Here is a 26,680-nt window from a genome sequence, read left to right as displayed (position 1 = left end):
ATATACAGTTGAATCATGATTAGTGTGGAAAGTAATTATCGGCTTCTAAACTGATTGCTTGGTGCCAAATCTAGTGGCCTTTTCTCTGACCTGAATACTATTAATCCCTCTGCACCATTTCACATTGAATATTGCTTTAGAATTCTCTTTTTCCAGGACTTCCATGAGACAGGCTGCTATGATTCTCTCATATCCCTATTTTGCTTCTGTTTACAAAGCAAGTTCTTCCATGGTTTAGCTCTTATTGCTTTGTGACTACCTTCAGAAAAGTCAGTTATTTTAACAACTTCAGCTCTTCTGTAATTGGAGACTTGCAAGTCTCTCTCTTTCTCTAGCCCTGAGCTAATTCTTGACTTTAGGTACTTGATTTCCAATTGATTTATTAGACTTTTGTTCTCACAAATGTCGTTCTTTCTGTTTTCTCATCCCCTTTGTTTCTCTCATTTTGACTCTCTGTTCTCCTTTGACAATGCAGGGATAGGCTATCTTATGTAAACCTCAGTATTCCTTTTATCAGTGCCAGGTGCAAAGCAACACCCTGCATATAGTGGGTGATGAAAGAATCAAATGGAATTTTGCTTTGAGCAGATCATCTGTATTTTGTAAACTGTTTAACTATACTGTAATTTACTAGCATAGATACCTTTAAGAATCCTTTGTACTATATTATTTTTTATCTCATCCTTTTTTTTGGGACTTTGTTTTTATATCCCATTTACTTTTTTAAAAAAATCTTTACTTTCTGTCTTTAGTAACAACTTTATGACCAAAAGGCAAAAGGATAGACAAACAGAGTTTGCCACATGAACCCATGTGATCAAGTAGTTGTTTTTCTTCTGTGTTTCTGCTCACACAGTTTTTACTCTGAATGTGGATAGCATTCGTTCTCATAAGTCCCTCAGAATTGTCCTGGATCATTGCATTGCTGCTAGTAGAGAAGTCCACTACATTCGATTGTATCAGTCTCTGGATAATGTTCTCCTGGTTCTGCTCCTTTCGCTCTCCATCACTTCCTGGAGGTTGTTCCAGTCCCCATGGAATTCCTCTAGTTTATTATTCCTTTGAGCACAATAGTCTTCCATCACCAACAGATACCACAATTTGTTCAGCCATTCCCCAATTGAAGGGCATCACCTCATTTTCCAATTTTTTTTGCCACCACAAAGAGTGCAACTATGAATATTCTTGTACACGTCTTTTTCCTTATTATCAATTTGGGGTACAAACCCAACAGTGCTATGGCTGGATCAAAGGACAGTCTTTTAGTGCCCTTTGGACATTGAACTTATCCTTTGTCAAAAAGCTTAAAAAATAGAAAAACAGTTTAGCAAAACTAACCTTGACTATCTATGATCCTATCCTAAAACCAACATTGTCTGTATCTGTGTAATACAACATAAAGAGTTCCTTTTATAGAGATTGGAGCCTTTTGACTTTGCTAAAAGTTAATCAAGGAATTCTCTGAGCTTAAAGGGTGATAAACTCAGGGTCTTATAATTTAGGGATGAATTGATTGGCTTGGGCAGTTGTGGGTGGGAACCACCTTGCTAGCCTGGTTAAAAGCAAATCTCTTGCAACTTTTTTTCCTTTTCTGGATGCATTCTGGGGGAGGGGGAAAGCAGAGGTAAGAGCAGACACTAGGCCCTTGGTTATGGTCTGGGTGGGAAGTAGGCTGTGAAGGGGTAGATCCTATGCATGCACACTGCCTTTTCCCTCTCCTCCATTTCCCTTAGAGCAGTGGTTCTCCACCTTTCTAATGCTGTGACCCCACAATACAGTTCCTCATGCTGCGGTGACCCCACACCAAAACATTATTTTGGTGGCTACTTCAAAGCTGTAATTTTGCTACAGTTATGATCCGGAATGTAAATACCTGATATGCATTATGTACTCTCATTGCTACAAATTGAGAGGTTGAGAACCGCTGCCTTAGAGAGCTGCGAATGACTTATTTCAGGGTCAAAAGCATTTTACAGGTTACATGTGCTCTCTCATGATGCCTGAGAGGAGCCTTACTCTACCTTCCTCTAACTCCTACTTGTATCCCCTGGCCTCTTAGATAGAGGAAAGGGAATTTCTTGGAAAATGCTGAGTTCTTACAAAGATCTGGAATATAATCTTTTAGAAAGACAAAGAGACTGTCCATCACTGGACAGAGTGAGCCTGCAGGAGAGAGGGGAGATGTCAAGGAAAGGCAGGGGGGAGGGGGAAAAAAGAGGATCACACTGCCCCTAGAGCTAGGGTCATCAAGGATTAAATCCATGAGAAGGTCCCAGCAAAAGGCCTAGACTTGCCCATGCTATGAAATTATTCATAGACTTCAGGTCTGATGAAAAGTGGTTTCTTCCTCTTGTTGCCCCAATCTCAGTTTTCCTTCTGAGGGAATTTAAGTAACAGGGGACTGACTAGGACTCACAGGAGTTCCAACCATTTTATTCTTCCTCAGTGAGATTTTGAAGCAAAGACTCATAATCTTGTGAGCTCATCAGATTAATTTAGGATTTCCTTATCAAATCCTTATATACATTTTCATATGATTTTATTTTTGCTACTTTACAGTTCCTGAAGTTTATGGATTGCTTTACGTGTATCACCTTTGAGTCTCACAAACAGTGCCATGAAGCAGACCCTGAGAACATTAGACCCCTTTTCCCAGAGCAGACAACTGACCTGTCCAGAGTCACACACCTAGTAAATAATGGAATCTGAATCCCAGTCCCTGGTCCTCCTGTTCCCAAGTCCAGTACTTGATTCACTAAATTAAGTGCCTCATCCTGAGATGGAAATGACCCCTAAGTTCTTGAAGGCTATGCCAGAACTGTTAGCTTTAGTAGGTTCTGTCACACTAGAAAGGCTTTTAGGACAGTCTCGATAATCTGTGCCTACTTTCTGAGGTCTAACCTAGCAAAGTACAGAAACTTTTCACATGTAAGAGGCCACTTGGGTGAGGAATTCTTTGGCCATGATAGTCTATGAAACAAAGGACACTAGAACTACTATAGTGATTGTCATAGAGTTAGCAGAGGAAGTGCTAAGAGTGATGTCATCAGGGAAATCATTTGGACATCTGCATGGAAAATGAATCAGAATGGGACAAAATTGGAGGGAGCTGTTATGGTAGTCCAAGTGAGAAGTAGTGATGCTGGCCTGAACAAGAAAAAGGTAGGAATTTAAGAAGAGATGGAGAAATAGAGACCACAAAGTTTGACAAGTGCTTGGATATTTGAGGTCAGTAATCAAGAATCACCCTGAGACGGTGAATCCAGTGTAGCATTAAAGAAGTCTGTTAGAAGGGCTGGGGAAGGGCACTGAAGCAACATCTTCTTACTGCATTGTTGGGAGGCCTTTGCCGTATTATAATTAACTCCCTCTCTGCCCTTGGAACTGGGATCCCAAAAGTGGATTCTGTCCTAAAACTGTGGTCCTCTTATTCTCAGTGAATTTCCCTACGTCCCGCTTTTCAGTTACCATTCCTTCTACCTTATGTTAACAATAACAGTTCTGAAGACTGCTCTGCCAAATTTCCAGGACATTCATTCATTCAGGACATGATGAAGCTCCCAGGATTTGTAAGACCTGTTGATCTTTACCTCCTAGATAATGATGAGTGATAGTGATAGGACCACCTAGGAAGCCTTGCTTAAGATGATGGAAATCAGAGCAAGAAACTAAAAGCCTGATAGACCATTCTTGCTGCCAATAAAAGGCAAAGGATTTAGAAGAGAAGGCAGCTATCGAGGTGAACTGCACGCTGTGAAGATGATACCTGAGCAAAGGACTTGAGCTTTTGGATCATGGCTTACACTGTAGAAATGCTGGGGCCTAAACTAGGAATAGAATGCACTTAGCAAGGATTGGTAAAAACAGACTTGTCTAGGAGTCTTGCAAATCTAATCAATAGGGTTTTAAGCTGACATTAGAAGGAAGAAAGAGCTACATTTGTCTGTTTTAGCAAGTGAGATACTTTTGTCTAGATAATTTGTCCCTGTGGGCAAGCTAGGTACTTTTAAACTTTGATTCTTCTTTTCTCATCCCTTCTGTGCAGTTGGTTACAGAACCAGGCCAGTTCTACCACTGCATATCCTCAGTACCACCCGCCTGCCTAATGCAATAAGACACATCGGCTCCAGAATCAGTCTTTCACATTACTGCCACAATTAATTTGCTTATGCAAAAGTCCAGATGTATTACTTTCCTGTTCAGAAATATTCAGTGATTTCCCATTTCTTCCTAAATGATGTTTAAACACTTTTGTCTGGCATTCCATTTCCCTCCTATCTATCCCCAACCAAACTCAATTCTTCCATTTTGTGATTATGTCTTATGCTTTTTTGCCCCCTTGCCCTTGTTTGTGAGTTTCTTTTCTTTTTTTTTAAACATTATTTTATTTGGTCATTTCCAAACATTATTCACTGGAAACAAAGATCATTTTCTTTTCCTCCCCTCCCCCTCTCCCACCACCTTTCCCTCTCCCATAGCTGATGCACGATTCCACTGGTTATCACATGTGTTCTTGACTCAAACCCATTTCCCTGTTGTTGGTATTTGCATTAGAGTGTTCATTTAGAGTCTCTCCTCAGTCATATTTCCTCAACCCCTGTAGTCAAGCAGTTGCTTTTCATCGGTGTTTTTACTCCCACAGTTTATCCTCTGCTTGTGGATAGTATTTTTTAGATCCCTGCAGATTTTTCAGGGACATTGCATTGACACTAATGGAGAAGTCCATCACCTTCGATTGTACCACAATGTATCAGTCTCTGTGTATAATGTTTTCCTGGTTCTGCTCCTTTCGCTCTGCATCACTTCCTGGAGGTTGTTCCAGTCTCCATGGAATTCCTCTACTTTATTATTCCTTTTAGCGCAATAGTATTCCATCACCAACATATACCACAATTTGTTCAGCCATTCCCCAATTGAAGGGCATCCCCTCATTTTCCAATTTTTGGCCAACACAAAGAGTGCAGCTATGAATATTCTTGTACAAGTCTTTTCCCTTATTATCTCTTTGGGGTACAAGCTCAGTAGTGCTATGGCTGGATCAAAGGGCAGGCAGTCTTTTATCGCCCTTTGGGCATAGTTCCAAATTGCCCTCCAGAATGGCTGGATCAATTCACAACTCCACCAGCAATGAATTAGTGTCCCCACTTTGCCACATCCCCTCCAGCATTCATTACTTTCCATAGCTGTCATGTTAACCAATCTGCTAGGTGTGAGGTGATACCTCAGAGTTGTTTTGATTTGCATCTCTCTGATTATAAGAGATGTAGAGCACTTTTTCATGTGCTTATTAATAGTTTTGATTTCTTTGGCTGAGAATTGCCTGTTCATGTCCTTTGCCCATTTGTCAATTGGAGAATGGCTTGATTTTTTGTACAATTGATTTAGTTCTTTATAAATTTGAGTAATTAAACCTTTGTCAGAGGTTTTTATGAAGATTGTTTCCCAATTGGTTGCTACCCTTCTGATTTTGGTTACATTGGTTTTGTTTGTACAAAAACTTTTTAATTTGATGTATTCCAGATTATTTATTTTGCATTTTGTAACTCTTTCTAATTCTTGCTTGGTTTTGAAGTCTTTCCCTTCCCAATGGTCTGACATGTATTCTATTCTGTGTTCGCCTGATTTTCTTATAGTTTCCTTCTTTATGTTCAAGTCATTCACCCACATTGAATTTATCTTTGGTGTAGTGTGTGAGGTGTTGATCTAAACCTAATCTTTCCCACACTGTCCTCCAATTTTCCCAACAGTTTTTATGAAATAGTGGATTTTTGTCCCAAAAGCTGGGATCTTTGGGTTTGTCATATATTGTCTTGCTGAGGTTGCTTGCCCCCAGTCTATTCCACTGATCCTCCTTTCTGTCTATTAGCCAGTACCAAATTGTTTTGATGACCGCTGCTTTATAATATAGTTTGAGATCTGGGACTGCAAGTCCCCCTTCCTTTGTATTTTTTTTGCATTATTTCCCTGGATATCCTTGATCTTTTGTTCTACCAAATGAACTTTGTTATAGTTTTTTCTAAATCAGTAAAAAAAATTTTTGGAAGTTCCATGGGTATGGCACTAAATAGATGAGTTTGGGTAGGATGGTCATTTTTATTATATTGGCTCGTCCTACCCATGAGCAGTTAATGTTCTTCCAATTGTTCAAGTCTAGTTTTAGTTGTGTGGAAAGTGTTTTGTAGTTGTGTTCAAAAAGATCCTGTGTTTGTCTCGGGAGATAGATTCCTAAGTATTTTATTTTGTCTAACGTAATTTTGAATGGGATTTCTCTTTCTAGTTCTTGCTGCTGAGCTGTGTTGGAATTATATAGAAATGCTGATGACTTATGTGGGTTTATTTTGTATCCTGCAACTTTGCTAAAGTTGTTGATTATTTCGATTAGCTTTTTGGTTGAATCTCTAGGATTCTTTAAGTAGACCATCATGTCATCTGCAAAGAGTGATAACTTGGTCTCCTCCTTGCCTATTTTAATGCCTTCAATTTCTTTTTCTTCTCTAATTGCTACTGCTAGTGTTTCTAATACAATGTCAAATAATAGAGGTGATAATGGGCATCCTTGTTTCACTCCTGATCTTAATGGGAATGGATTTAGTTTATCCCCATTGCAAATGATATTAGTTGATGGTTTTAGATATATACTGTTTATTTTTAGGAACGACCCTTCTATTCCTATGCTTTCTGCTTGTGAGTTTCTTATGTTTCAGATATCCTTTTTCTTCATTTGTTGAATTTCTGTCCATCCTTGAAAGTACCGCTTAAATGCCATCTTTTCTCCAGGAAGACTTCTTCCTGGTACCTCTTTCTTCCTCCATACCAGAAAAAAATTACCCTTATGTAGCATTTTGGTAACTGTAAAGTACTAGAATATTCAATATGAGATAGCTCTTATTTTAAAATGTAATATCTGTAAGGACAAATGTTACCTTATCTAAATTTTGTGATGACAGTTCCTCTGTGAAGCTTTCTTTGAATGCCTCAGCTAAATGTGTTCTGTCCCTCCTCCAATTTTCCTGCTGAACTTTGTCTGGATCTCTTCTTTTTAGCCCTTTTTCTTTGTGCCTCTCTCTATAGGTTTTGCTGCACAAGTCATGATAATAGTTGACAGTTTACTAAACATTTTACATATGTTATACATTGAGATCCTCACAGCAGACCCTGCTAGAAAGTTGTCTTAAAGTCCATTCTCCTTGTTTTACAGATGAATAAATAAATGCTGAGAGAGTGTGAGCTTAGCATAGTGCCTGGCATAAAGTGTTTCATATAGAAATAAATGCTCGTTGACCATTTACTGACTCTCCTCTCCTTTCACTCATGAAGCAGTTGGAAGGGTTAAAGTTTGATAAGGAAACATTTCAGATTTTTCTTTTTGAAATGAGGCATGCGAGTAGATATTTTAAAGAATCAAACATTTGTAATTAAAATCCATGAAGAATTTGAGAAAATACATTGTAGCATGTAGCACTGAAATATAAAGCATTTTACTTACTTGGTCTGTAACCCTTAATCTGGTTTAATAGGTGGGAAATTAATTAAGTAATTTTTCTTTTAAAGTTACACAGTAAACTTTTGGAGGCAGAACGGCAACTAGGAGAGGCCCATGGTAGGCTTAAAGAACAGAGACAGCTCTCCAGTGAAAAACTGATGGACAAAGAACAACAAGTGGCTGATCTACAGTTGAAACTTTCTCGTTTAGAAGAACAGGTGAGCCAAAAATTCTAGTGATCCACATGTGTTTTCTTCAGAGCAGGGATTCTTAACCTAATTTGTGTCATGGACCTCTTTGGCAATGTGATGAAACCTTGGGGGCCCCTCTCATAAGGTTTTTATATGCACAAAGTAAAATATACAAATTTATAAGAAAAACTCATTTTTGGAAATAATTATCAAAATAATACAAAAATATGTATTTTCAAGAACAATGTTTATTGAATGTTTTCTTTAACTTAAAGCTGCTGTGATTCTCAACATTTTTTCACATTTAAAATACATTTTCATCAAATGACCTATCTTTAGTCATTGTGGTTACTTTTCAGATGACCTAGAGAATGAAATTATGTACAAAGGTTTTGCAGTGGTGGGTATTTATTTATTCATTTGATAAATATATGTTGAGTGCTTTGCAAAGAAAGATTTTCTTACAACTTCAAGCAGAAAGCCTAGGGTTGGAGTAGGTAGGTAGACTTAGTTGAGGCAGTTTGAGATTTGTAGCCTGACCAGAAGGAGATATTAATAAAATGTTAAGTCTGGGAAGAATGAGGATTTAGTACAGTGAGGATTTTACCTTTGATATCTTCTTTCTTGACTATGGTGAAGATTTATACAGTTCATATAAATATTGAATTTGAATCCAAGAATTAAAAAAATCCTTGCTGTCTTAGAATCAATACTAAGAAAGGGCTAGGCAGTTGAGGTTAAGTAAGTAATTTGTTCAGGGCTAGGAAGTGTCTTGAGGCCAGTTTCCTACCATCTCAGCCCTGAGTCACATATCTACTCCTTAATTGCTTCTTTAAGTGTTAAGAGTGGAATTGAAAAATATTGTTAAAAGACGACGTGCATATTAATAAAAACCTCTCCTATTGTTGGACTGGATATTATCAGAAAGAGCCAAATCCTTTTGGCCATAAAAAGAAATGCAGTTTTTGCAACTAGTTGCCCTTTCAATTTTTAGGTATCTAGACTCAGAATTTTAGATATGACACCCTATAGTCCTTGTGTTTGCTGATTATGTACAGTTATTTTAGCAAAAAAAGTAATATATTCTGGTATTTTGATTGTGCTTACGATATCCTATGAGTGAAAAATTAACTTAAGGATGCTAGTTAATAATAAACAGGTAATAAAAGTTTTAATATCCTAGAAATGCAACCTTCTTGGATGGAATATTCTCTTTATAAAGATTTATTCATCATGGAATGATGATTGTTGTTTACAATTAGTTTCTGTTATACTACTATAATAATAGTATTTGGTGTAGATCTTTCATAACGCCAAAATTTTGTTTTGGGTAGAGTTTTGGGATTTGCAGAAATTATCCTACACAGCCTTTGGTTCTGTTAGGCCAAATCCTCTCTTGCCCCCTGATTCAGAAGTTCCCATTGATATTTTACTATTGCTGGTCAGACATAGAGCACATTTAAATTTTTTTCTTTAAAAAAAATTTATTTGTTACAGTAAATTCCCCGAGTATCTCTCTTCTTCCCTCTCTTCTCTGCCCTAGAGAAGATATCATTTGACAAATAAAAAACAAATATACATATATTTATGTTTTATATATTTAAAATGTCATCCATGACCTTTTTTTAATCATTGCTTTCCCTGGAGGTTTTAACAAAAGGCATATTTTAATTCAATAGCAGATGTAAATAAAGGAATAGTATAACATACTCTGCTTTCTCCCACCATGAACCTTGAATTCTCTCTCCATAAATATGCACAATTAATAGGAAGAACCTACTTTTCTAAGAATTCTGTTGAGGATTCACATAATGGAGCAGTTGAGGCCCAGATGCTTTCATGAAGTGATAATGCAGGTACATGTGTGCTCAAGTGTACACATACACACACGTACACACAGAATCTGAATGATCAAGGCACAAACATACACCTGCACAGTTGGGCAGCTCACCCCTCAGCTGCTATGGAGCTAGTATTCTTTGTTGCCCCATGCTCTACTACATTTCTGCTCTCTGCTTCTGGGCCAAGCACCCTTCCTCTCTCTGAAAGCTGAAGACTTTGTTCACTCCAGCTCAGTGTCAACCCCAGCTGTTCTCAGGGTTAACCAAGGCCCTACACTACCATCTACTAGAGAAGCTGTGGTTATAACATGATTAGCTGCCTGCCTCATCCCCTGAGCAGTCCTATGCTTATTAAGCGTTTCTCTTGATATGGAAGAAGGTACAAAGCCCTTTCATTCATCCCTTTCTGTCTTCTTTAAAAAATACTTCAACTATAGACTTCAGCTGAGGTGCTTGCTGTCTTTAGACTGCCTTCAATTGGTGGTGCTGATTAGTCATTCTCTCCCCAACAGGGAGGGCTTACGCCTAGGGCTGCCTGTTTAGCTAGGGAGCTTGCTTCAGCTGTCTGTTGGACTACTTAGCCACAGGTCCTTTATCCACGAGACACCAAGAGCTACACAAGCCTCAGCTTCCATCCAGTCTATCCTTTGAGCTTTCCTTGAACTTGTTATTTTTCCTCTTCTGAATTCCTGCTTCAGTTGAATTGCTCTATCTGCTAAAGTCTTCCTTAAAATCCTTACTTCAATTGTTAACCTGATTAATAGTTGAAATGCATTTTGTCTTTAGGTCTTATGCCCTCTAGCTGAAGTAAATCTCTTCCTATGATACTAACTCATCAAAGGAAAAGAGACTTAAAAGAGCTTGTGATAAGGAAACTTTTCTCTTCACCCTGGCAACCTCTTTTCTTTGTGAACAGCAATTGTGGTTAGAGGATTTTGAAAGGATTTGCTTTTGTCCTGCTTTTGGGAAGCTCCACATCATAGCCTCTGACCCCTCTTCACTAGTCATCTCTGAGTCTCCTTCACATCCATCTAATAATGGGTTGCCAAGGCTTGTTGATTCTTCCTGGGAAATCTTTCTTGTTTCATCTTCTCCTTTCCACACACACTGCCACCATTTTTAAAAAAATTACTTATTGCTTGAACTATTCTGAATAGCCTTAATAGTCTCTAGCTTCCCCCCTTCCTGACCCATTCTTTATACTACTGCCAAAATATCTTCTTAGTGCATAGACCATATCATGTCACTCATTAAAAAAAGTCACCAGGCATTATTAGTTCATGATTTTTAGTGAATAAATATTAATGTATGAAGTATAAAGACCTTCTGCAGTCTGAGCCCACATTATTTCTACAGTCTTAATTTGACACTATTCTCTTTCATTTATTCTGTTCCATAATATCTCTCATGTACAGCCCTTCTAATCATTCTTATATTTTCCATCTTAGTTCCATCTTTTGTCACCTCTCACCTATGTTATTGCAACAGTATTTCTTATTGACCTTCCTGACTCATTCTAGTCCGTTCTACACATAATTGACAAAAATGTTTTTCTTTATCCCAGATTTGGTCATATAACTCTCATTTTCAGGCATCTTTAGTGGCTTCCTTTGGTCTCTACAATCAAATCTAAACTCTTCATTTAACTGAATTTTAAACTTTTTCTGTTCTGTCTTAGTATTAATTCTAGAACAGAGGAGTAGTAAGGACTAGGCAATTGGGGTTAAGTGACTTGCTCTCAGACACCAGCTAGGAAGTCTGAGGTCAGATTTGAACCCAGGTCTTCTTGACTCCAGGCCTAGCTCTCTAGTCATTAACACTTAACTGTTCTTCCATTTAGCATTTTTTTCTATTTAACTTTTAAAGCCCATTACAACATAATTCTGATCTTTCTTTATATCCTCACTGACCATTATTCCTCTTCCCACTCTCTTATGATCTAGCTCTGCTGTCCTTCTCTGTGTAACTCATATGTGACATTTTAACTCCTGTCTCTGCTTTTGCACTGATCATACCCTGTACCTGGAATACAATCTCTTCCTACCCTCTACCTCATAGAATCCCTCTTCTCCTTTAAGATATATCTTAAGCCCCCTCTTCTCAGATAGTAGGCACTTAATAAGTGCTTTTTAGTTGATTGGTTTCATCCAAATTAGGCCATTTGTTATCCCTGATATCATCTCATCCTCTTCATTTCTGTGCATTTAAAAAAAACCCCCAAAACTCTTGTCTTCTGTCATAGAATCAATACTGAGTATTGGTTAGGAAGTATCTGAGGCCATATTTGGACCTAGGACTTCTCAAGCCTAGGCCTGTCTATCTACTGAGCCACCTCGCTGCTCACTTCTGTGTATTTGTAAATGCTGCATCCATCAAACTTCTTCCTACCCCAACTAACGAATTTGGTATGACTTAAATGAGTACCTTTTACATCATATCAACTTCTTTTGAAATCCTTCTCTTCTGACAGGTCCAGTTCAGGTGCTATTTAATCTTTTTTAGTTATTTGGGATTTCTTTTATTTTTAGATTGATATTTTATTCCCCCTCCCCATTACATTTAAAGATACTTTTAAGCTTATTTTAAATTTTGAGTGCTGAATTCTATCCCTTCTTCCTCTCCCACCCCATCTTGCTGATATGGCAAGCAATCTGATACAGATTTTACATGTGCATTCATGTAAGATATTTTCCCATATTAATCCTTTTGTGGAAGAAAACTTCACCAAAATAATGAAGAAAGAAAATGAAATATAGTATGCTCTTTGATCTGTATTCAGACTTCATCAATGCTTTCAGAGAAAGAACTGTTAGTATATATTTAATTTTCTTCATTTTTTGGGGGGGGTGGAGTTTTCTTCTAAAAACAGATTAATATCCCAAATTTCTTGAACTAAAAGCAATTCAACTGCTCAAAACCTCAAAATTTATTTCTTAAAAAATAAACAACTTTTACCTTCTGTCTTAGAATCAATACTAAGTACTAGTTTCAAGGCAGAAGAGCAGTTAGGGGATAGGCTGTTGGGATTAAGTGACTTGTCCATAGGCAGGTCACACAGATAGAAAGTATCTGAGGCCATATTTGAAACCAGGATTTCCAGTCTTCAGGTCTGATTCTTCATCCACTGAGCTACCTAGATACCCTTCTTCCTTAAATTTCTTATATGCTGAATTAAGCCCTTTGAAGGCTGATAATATTTCTGATTTAGTTTTGTTTTTTTTTGCATAATGTCTAATAGAATACATCATACATTTAACAAACCTTTTTTGAATTGAATTTTTGAAGTACAGTATACCTCTTGCCTTTTAGTTAATAATCTAACTTTTTCTCTTTGAAGTTGAAGGAAAAAGTGACAAATTCCACTGAGCTGCAGCATCAGTTCGATAAAATGAGGCAGCAGCATCAAGAGCAGCAGGCCCTACAGCAGAGCACAACATCAAAGCTTCGGGAAGCCCAGGTAAAAGTCCAGGGAGCTTCCTCCTTCAGGCTACAGGAGAGCCAGGCAGGCAAGAGCAATCTGATGCCTTCATTCAAGTATAATTTGATTGGCCAAAATATTTGGGAAAAATGAGTATTCTGATTAATCTTTTTGAATACATCAAGGCAGAATAGTGAGAAATATTGGAGGAAGCCCTTGCCTGGGAGATTTAGATTTGAATTTCTGCCCTGGGAGGCACTTGCTTTGGGATCTTCAGCAATTCCTTTAACCTCTATAAGCCTCAGTTTTCTCATCTGAAAAATAGGAATTTCAATAGTATGGATGATAGTTTATATGATTAAATAGTGGTTTATAGAAGCATACATAATATATATACATAATGTATGTTACATTTATAATAATAAGCTACATCTTAGAATGGGGGGAGGGGGAGGAGTAATGATCAATGGATGGAAAGAGATTAGAGATAGGATGTAAAGGACTTTAGAAGCTAAACAAGTTTATATTTGATTTTAGTGACAAAAGGAAGCCACTGAAGATGACTGAGTTAGGGAGACACATGAGGAGACAACATAAAGTAAAAAATGACTGGAAAAGGGTGGGGTGGGAAAGTAGGTTAAAAAGGATTTAAACACCAAGTAGAAGATTTTCTGTTTGATGCTGGAAATGATAAGGAGCCACTGGAGTTCATGGAGAAGGATGGGCATGCCCGCACCTCAGAAATCACTGGCAGCTGGGTGAAGGATAGTTTGGAGTGGGGAGAGTCTTGTGGCAAGTAGACACATTAGCAGAGTATTACAGTAGTCTAGAATGAGGTTAATAAGGACCTACACCAGGGGTTGGCAGTATCAGGAGAGAAAGGGTTGTATGTGAGAAATGCTATGGAGATCAAGTCAGCTGGCCTCTGTACCAGTTTGGAATGGAGCTGAGTAATAGAGCCAATACCTTTCTGGTTTAAGAACCATAGTATAGTGCATCCCCCACCTTAGACACTGAGTACCTGTTGATGAAGTACCCTTAGATATTTCTGGATCATCGTTCATAATATTAATATTATTAATAGGAATATAGAAACATGGAGGAGTAAGGAACTTCAGGGGTTACCTTGCCATTCTGTAATAATAATCAGGAGTCCAGCCTCATTGTTCCTAACAAGTCGCTGTCCAGCCTCTGTCTGAAGACCTCTGGTGTTGGGCAGTTGAAAGTTTGTTCTGTTCTGGTCTGTAATAGCACAAGTTGTGTGCTTTCACTGCAACTTCCACTCATTTGGTGTAAAAGATGAAGGAGACGTTGCATGTATACAGATTTCAGGATATGCTTGGAAATGTGGGTTTAAGAATTATTTTTTTACATAACTAAGCTACTTTCTTAGATGTTTCCATCTCCCTAAAAAGTAAATGGGAGGAAAAAAATCTCATCCAAATAATGATTACTCACAAATTTACTCTTTATGTAAATAAAGCATGTTTATAATATGTAGGATGCCACTAGTTTAATTGTTTCTACTATTTTACGATGTCACGAACACAGGCATGAGTTATGAAATTTGATATCTAGCATTTTATGTATTAAGGTCTCAATCCTTAAGGAAGCCATTTTCCATTGTTCCAGAATGATTTGGAACAAGTACTACGTCAAATTGGAGATAAGGACCAAAAGATCCAAAATCTCGAAGCCTTGCTACAGAAGAGTAAAGAGAACATTACATTACTTGAAAAAGAGAGAGAAGATCTTTATGCAAAAATTCAAGCTGGTGAGGGAGAGACTGCTGTTCTTAACCAGTTACAAGAGAAAAATCATACATTACAAGAGCAGGTAAAATCTTTAGATTCACTTTCTCCCTGTTTCTGACACATCAATATTTTAAAAAAAAATCTTCTCCATTGACTTTCTACATTTTATTTTCCTTGTTTTTAATGTCTAGATAGTCTTTATCTAATACATCATTCTTAGTATTTTGTCAAGATATTATGGAATGTTAGATTTTAAATTTGTTGATACATGGGCTATGTGCACTGAATATATATATATATTTTTAAATATATTTTATTTGATCATTTCCAAGCATTATTCGTTAAAGACATAGATCATTTTCTTTTCCTCCCCCCCCCACCCCCCATAGCCGACGCGTAAGTCCTCTGGGCATTAGATGTTTTCTTGATCACTGAATATATTTTTAAAAAAATATATTTAAAAAATGTGATTTGGGTTGTAAAGGGATTAGGCAAAGTTGCATTGAAGACCTAGGCCTTTTAAGGCGGATAGAATTTCAGCTACTAGAGAGGTAGTAGAAAGACTCGTGGGTAGGTAGGCAGGCAGGCAGGCATGTTTGCAGGGAATATCAGATTGTTCAGCTGAACAACTGAAACAGGTCCCTAAAGGGAAATAGCATTCAATTCAGCAAACATTTATTTATTTTAAAAAATTCTTATCTTCCATCTTAGAATTGATACCAAGTATCTCTTCCAAAGTAGAAGAGCTATAAGAGTTAGGCATTTGAGGTTAAGTGACTTGCCTAGAGTCACACAGCTAGGAAGTGTCTGAGACTAGACTTGAAACCAGGACCTTCTATCTCTAGGCCTGGCTCTCTATCCACTGAGGCACTTTAAACTGAGTGTCTGAGCCCCAGTAAACATTTATTAAACACCTGCTGCATGCCAGGTACTGTACTGAGCACTAGAGATATGAAGAAATAAAGGGAAACAGCCCTTAACCTCAAGAAGCTTACATTCTACTAGGGAAAAAAAAAAACAAGTTCACCAACAAATAAATTCAAAATATATAAAAAGCAATTGCTGAATAAGCAAAAGCATTAACAATTGGAGAATTGGGTAGGAACCTTGAAATGGGCCAAGGGTTCTAGTGATGCTATGTTGAGGATGGAGAGAGAATAGAAGTGAGTGATAGAATGCCCTATACCAGGATTAGCAAGTAGGGCAATTTGGCTGCAAAGTAAACATTGAAATCGGCATAGAAAGATAAAAGTACTACACAGAATGAAGAGATGGGAGAGTGGTTGGAAAGAACTAGTAATTCTTGTGTCACTGCCAGGAAGATGATGCAGGACATAATGTCCTTCTAGTCTTCTAGTCGTGACTCTCATTTATTAAGTGGGTCACGTGGTCATGGTGCTCAGTTTTGGGGTCTTATATTCCCCACCTATAAAATAGCAAGCATACTGGTCTTGCCTACCTCCCAAGGACATCATGAAAATCATATGAAGTATTGGAGATTAAATACAGTTAGAAAGAAAGTATGGAGGGCTCTGAGTGTTAGATCTTAATCCTTAGAGTTGTTAGGGAGGATTTGGGGTAAGGGAAACACTAGAGGGAAACATATAAATAAATCTGTTTTATTGTTTGGGAAGGGAAAGGAATAAGGGCATAGGGATATACGTATTCTTATTCTTAAAACTAACTAAACTGTATTAACTAGGTTACTAAACTAAGGCTTAGCCAAATACCCCAGTCTCACAGCAGGAGTCCAAAATCGAATGGAGCCAGGATCTTTTGTTGTTAGATGTCCACGTAAGACTGATGCTGCCAGCAGCCAGGTCCAGGGAAACCTCCTTCCTCAGTTGGGTCACAGGCAAACTGCTCTTCAGGTCTTTGGGAGAGCAGACTAGATCATTCAAGGAGGGCAGACACACTCAGAAGACAAACTGTTGGGCCATAGAATCTTCCCAGATCCCCAGGCTCAGGCTCCCATGTGACCCTTGGTCACATGCCTCTGCCAATCATTCCTAAGTTTGCCTTTTCAGGGTTTGCCCAGTTTTGCACATTGCAAGCCTTTTCATCCTTTATCGCAGAGTTCGGCTTTGATTGGTAGACACTGGAGAAGTGAAACTTTTAAGTGAGCAGTGACTTTACTAATATAAATGCCTCCTTTGGCAGCAGAAACTGATAAGAGTCAGAGGTGGGAGGCTATAACAATGGTCCAGTCCAATCCTAGACAAAAGTAGCAAGTGTCTAAGAAAAGATAAGAGGTGTGGGAGACATTCAGTAAGGAGAATCGATAAGACCATGGATTGCACATGGGAACATGGAGGTTGGGGTGGGGGTGGGTCCAAGAGGCCTAACATTAGAACTAAGGGAGCTAACGGAATGGTTACCTTTCATAGATATAATGAAGTGTCAGGTACAGAGTTGGGTGGCTGAGAAGCCTGGACTGAATCAGCTGCCAGCACGTATCCGGAGAGAGCGGGGTCTGGGCCTTTAGGAAACATGCTGGGGCTAGAGCTCTTTTCAAAGAATTCATAAGCCATACTTCATTCAGTGGAAGGAGGCTCTGCTTGTCACACCAGATTAGATAAGTAGATCCTACAGTAGGTTGTCATTATTTTCTGTTAAGCTATAAAGTGTTAGTAACTTTCTGTAAATGGGCTCCTAATTATTTTCTAAAGATTGACAATTGACATTAGTTTCCAACTTCAAATGAAGACTTTTTCAGCTTGGTTGTTAGCCAGAATAATATGTTTTGAGTTTGACTGAAGACTAAAATTAGAAAAATCTCTGTATAATTTTTTTCCCCAGTGAAACTGCTGGACATAATTTTGTAAAAAGAAATAGCTCCCCAAGATGTGAGCATTCTATCATAATGGTGTTAGGTGCATAGTATTTAACTATGAATAGCTTAAATATTTACAATTTTGTTACTTCATAGCAAATATGGAAATATTTTGCATGACTTCATAGTTATAAGGGGTATTGTGGCTTGTCTTCTCAATGGGTGGAGGGAGGAACTGGAAGGAAGGAGAGAATTTGAAATGTAAAATAAAACAATGAATGTTAAAAAAACAAAACTCAATTTTGTTAAAATTTAGTACAGCTTATCACTGTTAAGGTAGATTGTCCTACTGCTTTTCCAGGACTTAAATTCAGAATTTTTCTTTTTGGTTTTCGTCATACGTTCAGTAAACATTCTAGGTTTTTGCTCTTATAATAGGTAACTCAACTCACTGAAAAGCTGAAAAATCAATCGGAAAGTCACAAACAGGCCCAAGAGAATTTGCATGAGCAGGTGCAGGAGCAGAAAGCACACCTACGGGCTGCTCAGGACCGTGTTCTTGCCCTAGAAGCTAACATTAGTGAAGTGAACAGTCAGTTAAATGAAAGTAAGGAAAAAGTCTCCCAACTGGACTTACAGGTAATGCTTTTAGCATAGTACTTGGCACATAGCAAGTGCTTAATGCATGTTTATTGATTTATTGAGTTCATTGAGAAACTAGAGGAAGCTGATTTTCATTGTATTTATATATTTGGCCTATTGAATTTTATGCTTATTCTTGTTTTTTTAAAGCAAAGATATTTTTATATCTAATATCCTTGTTATAGATATGTAATAAATTATAATAAATATGCTTATCCAAGAGAAACAAGTTCTCACATTAGTTATGTAAAAAAATCTGTCTCATTCTTTTTTTTTCTGCTCTCCCCCACCCCTCTGCCCTCTCCAAGAAGATATTATATGATATGATATGTTGAACCATTCTCTTGTTTTTTTTTTTAACAAAACCCTCACTTTCTTAGTATCAAAACTGTGTTTTAGTTCCAAGGTAGAAGATTGATATGAGCTAGGCAGTAGGGGTTAAGTGACTTGCCCAGGGTCACACAAATAGGAAGTTACTGAGGGCAGATTTGAACCATGGACCTTCTAGTTCCAGTCCTGGCTCTCAGTCCATTGAGCCACCCAGCTGCCCCAGGTTGAACCATTCTTCTCTTTATTTTCTTCATTAATTTTTCTCTAGCATAAGCAACATGTTTCTTATTTTACAACATGATAAACAGGGAAATATATATTATGTGATACATGTATAGCTTATTCTTTATTATTTCTTTAATTTTCACTGTGATTTTAAATGATTAAAGACTAGAACCAAGTTAAATGACTTTGAGAACTAATGGCCTAGGTTATTAGATTCTTGTTTTTGCTCTTTTTTTTTTTAAACCCATACCTTCTGTTTTAGAATCAGTTCTAGGTATGGTTTCCAAGGCAGAAAGAGTATAAAAGGGTAGGCAATTGGGGGTTAATAACTTACCCAGGGTCACACAGCTAGGAAGTGTCTGAGGCCAGATTTGAACCCGTGTCTTCCTAACACTAGACCTGGCTTTCTGTCACTGAGTCACCTAGCTATCCTTGGAGCATTAGATTCTTAAATCATTAGAGACAATCTACTTTCATTGATATCGGTTTTAAATGTATTAAATTTTAAAGATTTTTAGTTCATATTTCTGAAGTAAGCACATTTTCCTTAATGTAACAATCATGGGTTCTGTTAGCAGATAATCAGGTTTTCTATGGAATGATTTAGATTTTTTTTCAAAATTGTGTTTAAAGCCTCAACCATTCTTAGATTTTAATTTCTTAGCTTCTTTTTCTTATACTTTAAGGTTATAAATAAATGTGCTCTTCCCTATTCAGGCTACTTATTTTTCTTTCTCTTTCTCTTGATAGCTTCATATATTTTTCTTTCCAGTTTTGGTTTTTGCTTTTCCCCCCTTGTCTTACCTTTTGTTTGGTCTGGAGAAGTTGTGATTACTTAGACTGGCAAGTAAGTCCATTTGTGACTGCAAACATTAGAGAGTTATCAGGGGCAATGAAGAGTTTAAGCAACTTGCCCTGGTCACAGAGTTGGTATCAGATGAAGGATCTGACTGACTTAGAAGGCAGATTTGCTTTCCACTACTCCATATTTCCCTTCTAACTTTTGTTTATTGCTGGAGAAAGTGTTAAAAGGAAAATTTGTTAAGTTGTTAAGGCATGTTAAAGTTATTGAACTCCATCTACCACAAAGAAGTTCAAATTCTTTCTTTTGAAAGTTAGATCCTGGGGATCTCTTCACTCATTTTAGCTATTTGGTAAACTCTATAAAGCACTACAGCCTTCCTTTTCAGGGAGCAATTTTTTAGGGCCCTTTCCCTTACAGATGATGCCTTGTAAAAAAAAATTTCTTAGAGATGGATCACCATAGAAATGTTTTCAAGATGAATAAATGTAACTGCAGTAATAGGAATGCTAGTGAAGAGAATCATAGTAAAGATGAGCATGTTGGATGGGCTTCTGTGGCAATTTGACAAAGGCTTGAATAACAACCACCCAGGATAAGAGAGCATAATTAGATGACTGTCTGCACTGGTGGAGTGCAAGCCCCACTCCTTCCTTAACTAAGTATAGAAGCAATAGGTGTCCTCTGAATGTGCTGAACTTTTCAGCTGGATGCTCTGTCTCCTTGACTCTGTTGGGGGAGCACATACTTTTAAATTGTCAGAATTGAATGGGCAAGAGGTAATGTGCTTCTATGTCAGATGCAGGAAATCTAAAGTTAACAAAATATGTCACTATACCTTAACTTGACAATCATTTTGGTTTCAAGGCTTTGAACCAAAGGCGTGAACATTTTGAATGTGCTGTTAGGAGATTAAAAAATATCAATTACTATGAAAAAGCTGGTTTTGAAATATGTGGTTGGTTTTTATCATCTAGAAGAGTTTTATTGGGAGGTTCTGACTTCTTAGGTAATTCTTAATCTAATAATTTTTAATATCAGTAATTCTTCAGAAAAGGTGTTCTGATGCACATTGTGAAATAAAAACATTATTTGTTCTAAAACATTAGAAGATTTTTTCTTTTTATTTCAGATTAAAGCAAAAACAGAATTATTGCTGTCTGCAGAAGCAGCAAAAACTGCTCAACGAGCAGATCTTCAGAATCACTTGGACACAGCTCAGAATGCATTGCAAGACAAGCAACAGGTAGAAGCAACCAAAATAACCTTATATGTGACACTCCTATACATTTAAAAGATGAATTGGCAGAGATAGAGGTTACAGACTTGTAAAAAAATGGCATCTAGTGAGGATCCAGAGCATTTAATCACATGTAAAAGCACAGTAGCAACACACTTAGGGCCTTGGAAGTTCTCCAGCATGACCTCTTGGTATGGAAGAGGCCATACCAGCAGAATGTGAGGTTTAGCTTCAGCTGGAAAGGTTTCTAGTCTGGACCCCATGAAAGAATGGATGTGGTCTGAAGACCAACCTTAGCTTTCATAAATTTGAAGAGGGTCATTACCAGATGATGAGTTTTCCTTCACTGTGGCAACTCATGATGTCCATCCATTAAGGCAACAATTCTCAAACTTTTTGTTATTGGGACTCTTTTGTACTTTATACTCATAAAAATTATTGAGCCCCTCCCCCAAGCTTTTGTTTATGCAAATTTTTAGATAAATATGGATATAGATATTTGTCATTTGAGAAATTAAAATGTTAGTATTGTTGGGAAAATAATTTTGACCTCATGGATTTCCCAGAGGTTACCCAAATCACACTTTGAAAAACACTGCATTAAGGCATAGAGCTACTGTTATCCATGCTGTAGAAAAACCCATATTCTTAAAGTATTAAAGTGTTACAGTTAAAAGAGTGGTTGTCTTAAACTGTGACCACAAAAATATGGTTTCAAGACAGTGTCTTGAGTTAAATTAAAAATAAAGTGGTTGCCATGGGAAAATTCCCAAATATTAAATATACCCAAGTCAGCTGAGTTTTATGGAGATTTTAATTAATACAAATAAGGAATTAAGGAAAGGGAGAGAGAGAGTAAGAGGAAATAAGAGGAAAGGGGCCTAGGCCTGAGCTTTAAGAGAGATCAGTCAGTTTTTAATCCACTCCTCACAAGATTTGTCCTAAGCAAGATTCTAGTGTTCAGAGAGACCCAGCTACTCCAACTAGTCGGAGCTCCAACTCAGCTACCAAAGCTGCACTCCTTTCAGCCACAGAGAGAGAGCCCAGCCTCCAATTCAGCTCCATAGCTGAATCATGTTCAGAGGCCTTTTCTGACCTCCTTTTAAAGAGAATTTTCTCCTATGTCACCTCCCCTAAGTTTTCACATCTACCAATCACAGTAGACATTTTCACAGGAGTGACCATTCTTAATTCACACCTTCTCTGGGTAGACTAAAACCTTCATAGGTACTTAGCACCTTTTTGTATTAGATCTAAAAATAGACCCAGCTTAAGGGTTTTAGCTTTACTTTAAGCATGGGTTAAGTACTTTAAATTGTTCAGTGAGGAGTTTACAACTTTATCTCCCCCTAAGACACTGTCTAAGTATGGGTGGAGTAATGTTAGAGTTCCCACCTACATTCCTAGACTAAAGTCCCTTCATTGAAAAATAAGGGGATAGCAGCCTTAACCAAAAATGTTCTAAGGTAGAGTCTGAGAAATTTTAAGATTCACAAAAGTATACTTTATTTTTCTTAACCTAATCATTGTGCTTCCTAAAATAATTTTTCCCTGAAAAGTATTTTCTTAAATAAAAAAATTGTAGCAAATGCTCTTTTTGTGTAACCCAATCTCATTGTCCAGTCTATAAGATTACGAGCCAGTTACTTAAGGCTATACATTTTTGTCACACTTATTTTGTCAAATTATATATTTATGTCACCATATACATTTTTACAGCCATAGCAACATGGGAACATGAAAGTGTGAGGATGGGGGCTGTAATCTGAGTTGGTGTTCTCTCACTGATTAAATCATGGAACCTGGAAGTGCTGATTTTTTAATTACACTGATCAGTTTTACATAATCTAAACCTTGGGCCAAACTCTTAAATTGTCTCTTATAGGAATTCAATAAAATCAGTAATCAATTGGATGAAGTAACTGGCCAGCTACATGACAAGCAAGAACACTGTATCCAGCTGGAAGCCTCCATTAAGGAATTAAAAGAGAAAAAGCTCTCTTATGAACAGAGAGCTGAAGAATTAGAGGGGCAAGTGAAGGTTTGTAATAAAGTGAATCTATTATTATAAAGCATACTTAACAAAATAGTTTTGTTATAAACATTCCTCTTAATCACTACACATTCTAATCCATAGTTCAATAAAATGGAAATCATTATTGTGAGTAATTACCCTGATATGCTAAAAATTCATGAATCATAAAAAAAAAAAACCAAGAATTTTCTGATTAATTTGTAATTCAGGGTCTTTTCCCAGAGCTTTTCATTTTATCAGGGTCTTATGGCTGTTGATGTCTTATAGAGATAACTTATAGAGAAGTCTCAAGTGAAGAGCTCCATAAATGTCAGTCTGTTCAACATTTTTAGTTCAGATTTAGATGAAGTCATGGATGACATTCTTAGATTTTCGAATGATAACTAGGAGAAATAGCTGCCATGTTAGAAGATAGACTATAAGGAACCAAAAGATCTTGATAGGTTAAAATAATGAATGGACCAAATAATAAGCAAAACAGTGTGAATAAATGTAAAGCCCTATATTTGAGCCCCAAACTAAGCTGCTCAAGTATGCAAAAAAGCCAATGTGTAGCAAGATGACAGTTGATTTGAGAAAGATTTAAGTTGATTTTAAACTTAATATGAATGAATAGTGTATGATTTGGTAGCAAAAAAGAAAATGGGATTCTGGGCTGTCTTCTAGGGATTCTCCACTGAACCAACCACATTTTCAGAGAAGTGAATGAAAATCAATTGATTCATTTGTGTAAAGCATGTACTATATTCAGTTTCAGCAAACTAGAACCGATTGAAAAGGAAGCAATTAGGATGGTAACGGGACTAGAAGTCATTTGTGACAAAACTGAGAATGTTGAAGCTGGACAAAAGAAGTCTTAGGACTGCCATTTGGAAGAGTGATTAGACTTGTTCTGTTTGGTTTCAGAGGGCAGAATTAGGTGGAAGTTGCAAAAATTTTTTTTATTTTTAATCCTATCAATAAGAGTTGTCCCAAAGTAGATAAAATGGTCTTTGTGAAAAGGTACTAAGTTTCTTATCTCTGGTGGTCTTCTGGTAGACTGTTTAACCTCTAGAGAACTTATAGTTAAGAAATTCCTACTTTAGTTGAACTGGAAGAAAAAAATTTTCTTCTTAACCTTGAGGTTGTATGGTTTTGTAACCTCACCAGTGTACCTTCTAAACTCAAATGAGATATAGTTGATAATTCTAGGAAATATCACTACAACTTTTTATAGTTGGTGTTTTTAAAATTAAATCCAGTTGTATAAACTAGTTTAAGAATTTTTTTTTCCTGAATGTTTTAAACAATAGTATTTAGGGTAATGTAAAAGCTTTAGTGCAGTTTTAAGCTATTGAAAAACATAATATTTTATGCTTAAAACTGCACTAAGATTTTTGGGACACTATATGGTTGTGGTGATATGTGCACATACCAAAATTATCTGTTGTATTTAGCAAGTACAGAACTGTGTATTAGAATGTGCCTACTATAATCGTAGACCACAATTTGATCAGCCATTCCCCAATTGATGGACATCTCCTTAGTTTTCAGTTCTTTGCTACCACAAAAAGAGCTGCTACAAATATTTTTGTACAAATATATCCTTTTCTCTTTAAAAAAATCTCTTTGGGATACAGACTTGTAGTGGTATTGCTGGATTAAAGGGTGTGTACAATTTTAAAGCCCTTTGGGCAGAGCTCCAAATCACTCTCCAGAATAGTTAGATCAGGTCACAACTCAACCAGAAGTGAGTTAGTAGCCCTATTTTCCCATATCCCTTGCAACAGTTATTATTTTCCTTTTCTTGTGATATTAGGCAATCTGTTAGGTGTGAGGTCGTACCTCAGAGTTTTTTTAATTTGCATTTCTCTAATCAAGAGTAATTTAGAGCATTTTTCATGTGATTGTATATAGCCTTCATTTCTTCATATGAAAACTATCTAGTCATATCCTTTGACCATTTATCCATAGGGGAATGATTTGTATTCTTATCAATTTGACTCATTTCTCTATATATTTGAAAAATAAGACCTCTATCAGTGATATTTGCTGTAAAACTTTTTTTCACAGCTTTTTCTTTTTTCTTCTAACTTCAAAAAAAATGTGTATAGTTATTCAAACAATACGTTAAGTAGTCCTGTATTCCTTGTCTTGTAAATGGAAAGAGGAATTTTTTAATAAGAACAATATCTTTAAAAAAATTTATTGTCATGCAAAACCCACACACATTATATTGATTATTATAAGACCACACTCATTTGTAACCAAAACCCCTAAATAAAACTGTAAATATGCTGATATAAAAGATGATGCTGATAGTTCTTTCTCTGGAAGGAAAATATCTTAATAGTTCCAACAAATAAATGATTACAGTAATTAGAATAGACTATATAATTGTGTGTGAGTGATTAAACTGAGAATGTAATTTTTTATTCTGATGGATATTTCTTTAATTTTAAATATGAAATTTAATTTTTCTTTGTTTTTGAATTTTTAATTTCTATTTAAAAGGTGACATGATAAATTGGAGTCAGAAAGAAGTAAGTTTAAGTTCTGCCTCTGACTTTTACTGATTGTGAGCAGATCATTCCATCCCTTAGTGCTCTAGGCAGCTTTACAAGAATGAGTTACTGATCTGCATCAGTGGAGGGAATTTTTTTACACCAGAAGTTCTCCACATTGATGATATCATAGCCTGCTCACTTCCACAAAAACAGATGTGATATATAATTATTTTTTCTCTTGTTTGGAATTCATACTCAAGAATTTTTTTTTTCTTGTAATTTAGGGGCCTGTTTCCTGGTTGTTTTTGAAGAATGACCCAAGAAAGCAAAAGTAGAATGATGTGGACTCTATGTAATAGGAAATTCTTTAAGGTTTCAGACTTTAGTTTTTAGACTAAAATGGCCACTGAAGTTGAATTTTTTTGTTTTATAGAAACTGGACAGTGATATTCTTGAAATTAAAGCAAGTAAAGAACAAATTGTACATGATCTCCAAGAGCAAAGGCAGCAAAATGCAGAATTAAATCTCCGAGTTGCAGAGCTGAGTCAACAGCTGGAAGCTGAGAGAGAAGCGTAAGCTAACATTTTCAAAGTGGATATTATTTTGATATTTCTCTGAAGGTTTCTTATTGTTGACATTATTTCATCTATATTAAATGTTTACGTTAAACATGTTGAGCCCATATATAGAAATGTTCACTTGAAATGGAAATTAAATTTACCATAATCCAGTAAAGCTATTTTGCTTCTTTTGGAAAGGGTGAGAAAAATACCTATTTGGATCATCTAGCTCTTTTTTTTTAAAGAGTCTTCTTTCTGTTTGACTAGGGTAAAACAGTTTCCCTGAATTACTCACCAATTTGAGTAAAACATTGTTGAATTTACAAATGGAGGGGCTGCTTGGGGACACAGCCCCAAGGAGGGGGCACACAAAGAATCCAGTGGGGCAGTGATTTTTCCATTGGCAGTGGCACAAACTGCTGTAAATAATGACTGACCTGGCAGATACAGCTACATCCTGGGGAAACTGAAAGCACAAAGGGAGCCTAAGAAATCAGGACATACTGGCTCCCTCTAGAAGTACCGCTTGGCACCGAATTGTTCTGTTTCAGTCCCTTTGGTCACTGTTCCTCTATTCCTCTTGTTAGTTAGGGCCATGCAAAATCTGTTGCAAAATTAAGAGATGTGAAAAGGAAACATATCATGACCCTGGCTCTTCAGGGTGACTTGGCAGGCATTTTAACTATTTTAGGATTTCATTTGTGCTAAAAAAGATTTTAGGTGTAGGATACAGTAGAACACAATAAATCCAATTACTATGAGAACCACTAGATAATCAGTGAAATTTAATATGTTACTATTTCTCATCTTGGACGTGCTCAATTTCTCTACTTTCCTAAATCTTTATGAAAGAAAGAATAGGTGATATTGTAAGGATGTGGTCCAGGGGATGAAAAGTT

General features: G+C 36.8%; 1 protein-coding gene across 1 annotated transcript in view; it reads left to right on the top strand.

Annotated features, from left to right (window-relative positions):
* EEA1 (early endosome antigen 1) overlaps window positions 1-26,680 on the top strand; it is a 140,504-nt gene that overhangs the window by 73,232 nt on the left and 40,592 nt on the right. The window contains exons 12-18 of the mRNA XM_007503209.3: window positions 7,552-7,701; window positions 12,853-12,972; window positions 14,566-14,769; window positions 17,899-18,099; window positions 20,592-20,705; window positions 22,585-22,740; window positions 25,654-25,793. Coding sequence (XP_007503271.2) covers window positions 7,552-7,701; window positions 12,853-12,972; window positions 14,566-14,769; window positions 17,899-18,099; window positions 20,592-20,705; window positions 22,585-22,740; window positions 25,654-25,793 — 1,085 coding nt within the window. The remainder of the gene's footprint in view (window positions 1-7,551; window positions 7,702-12,852; window positions 12,973-14,565; window positions 14,770-17,898; window positions 18,100-20,591; window positions 20,706-22,584; window positions 22,741-25,653; window positions 25,794-26,680) is intronic.

The sequence above is a fragment of the Monodelphis domestica genome, chromosome 5 (assembly GCF_027887165.1).
Source record: "Monodelphis domestica isolate mMonDom1 chromosome 5, mMonDom1.pri, whole genome shotgun sequence".
Lineage (NCBI taxonomy): Eukaryota > Metazoa > Chordata > Mammalia > Didelphimorphia > Didelphidae > Monodelphis > Monodelphis domestica.
This window is presented reverse-complemented; position numbering and strand designations above follow the sequence as displayed.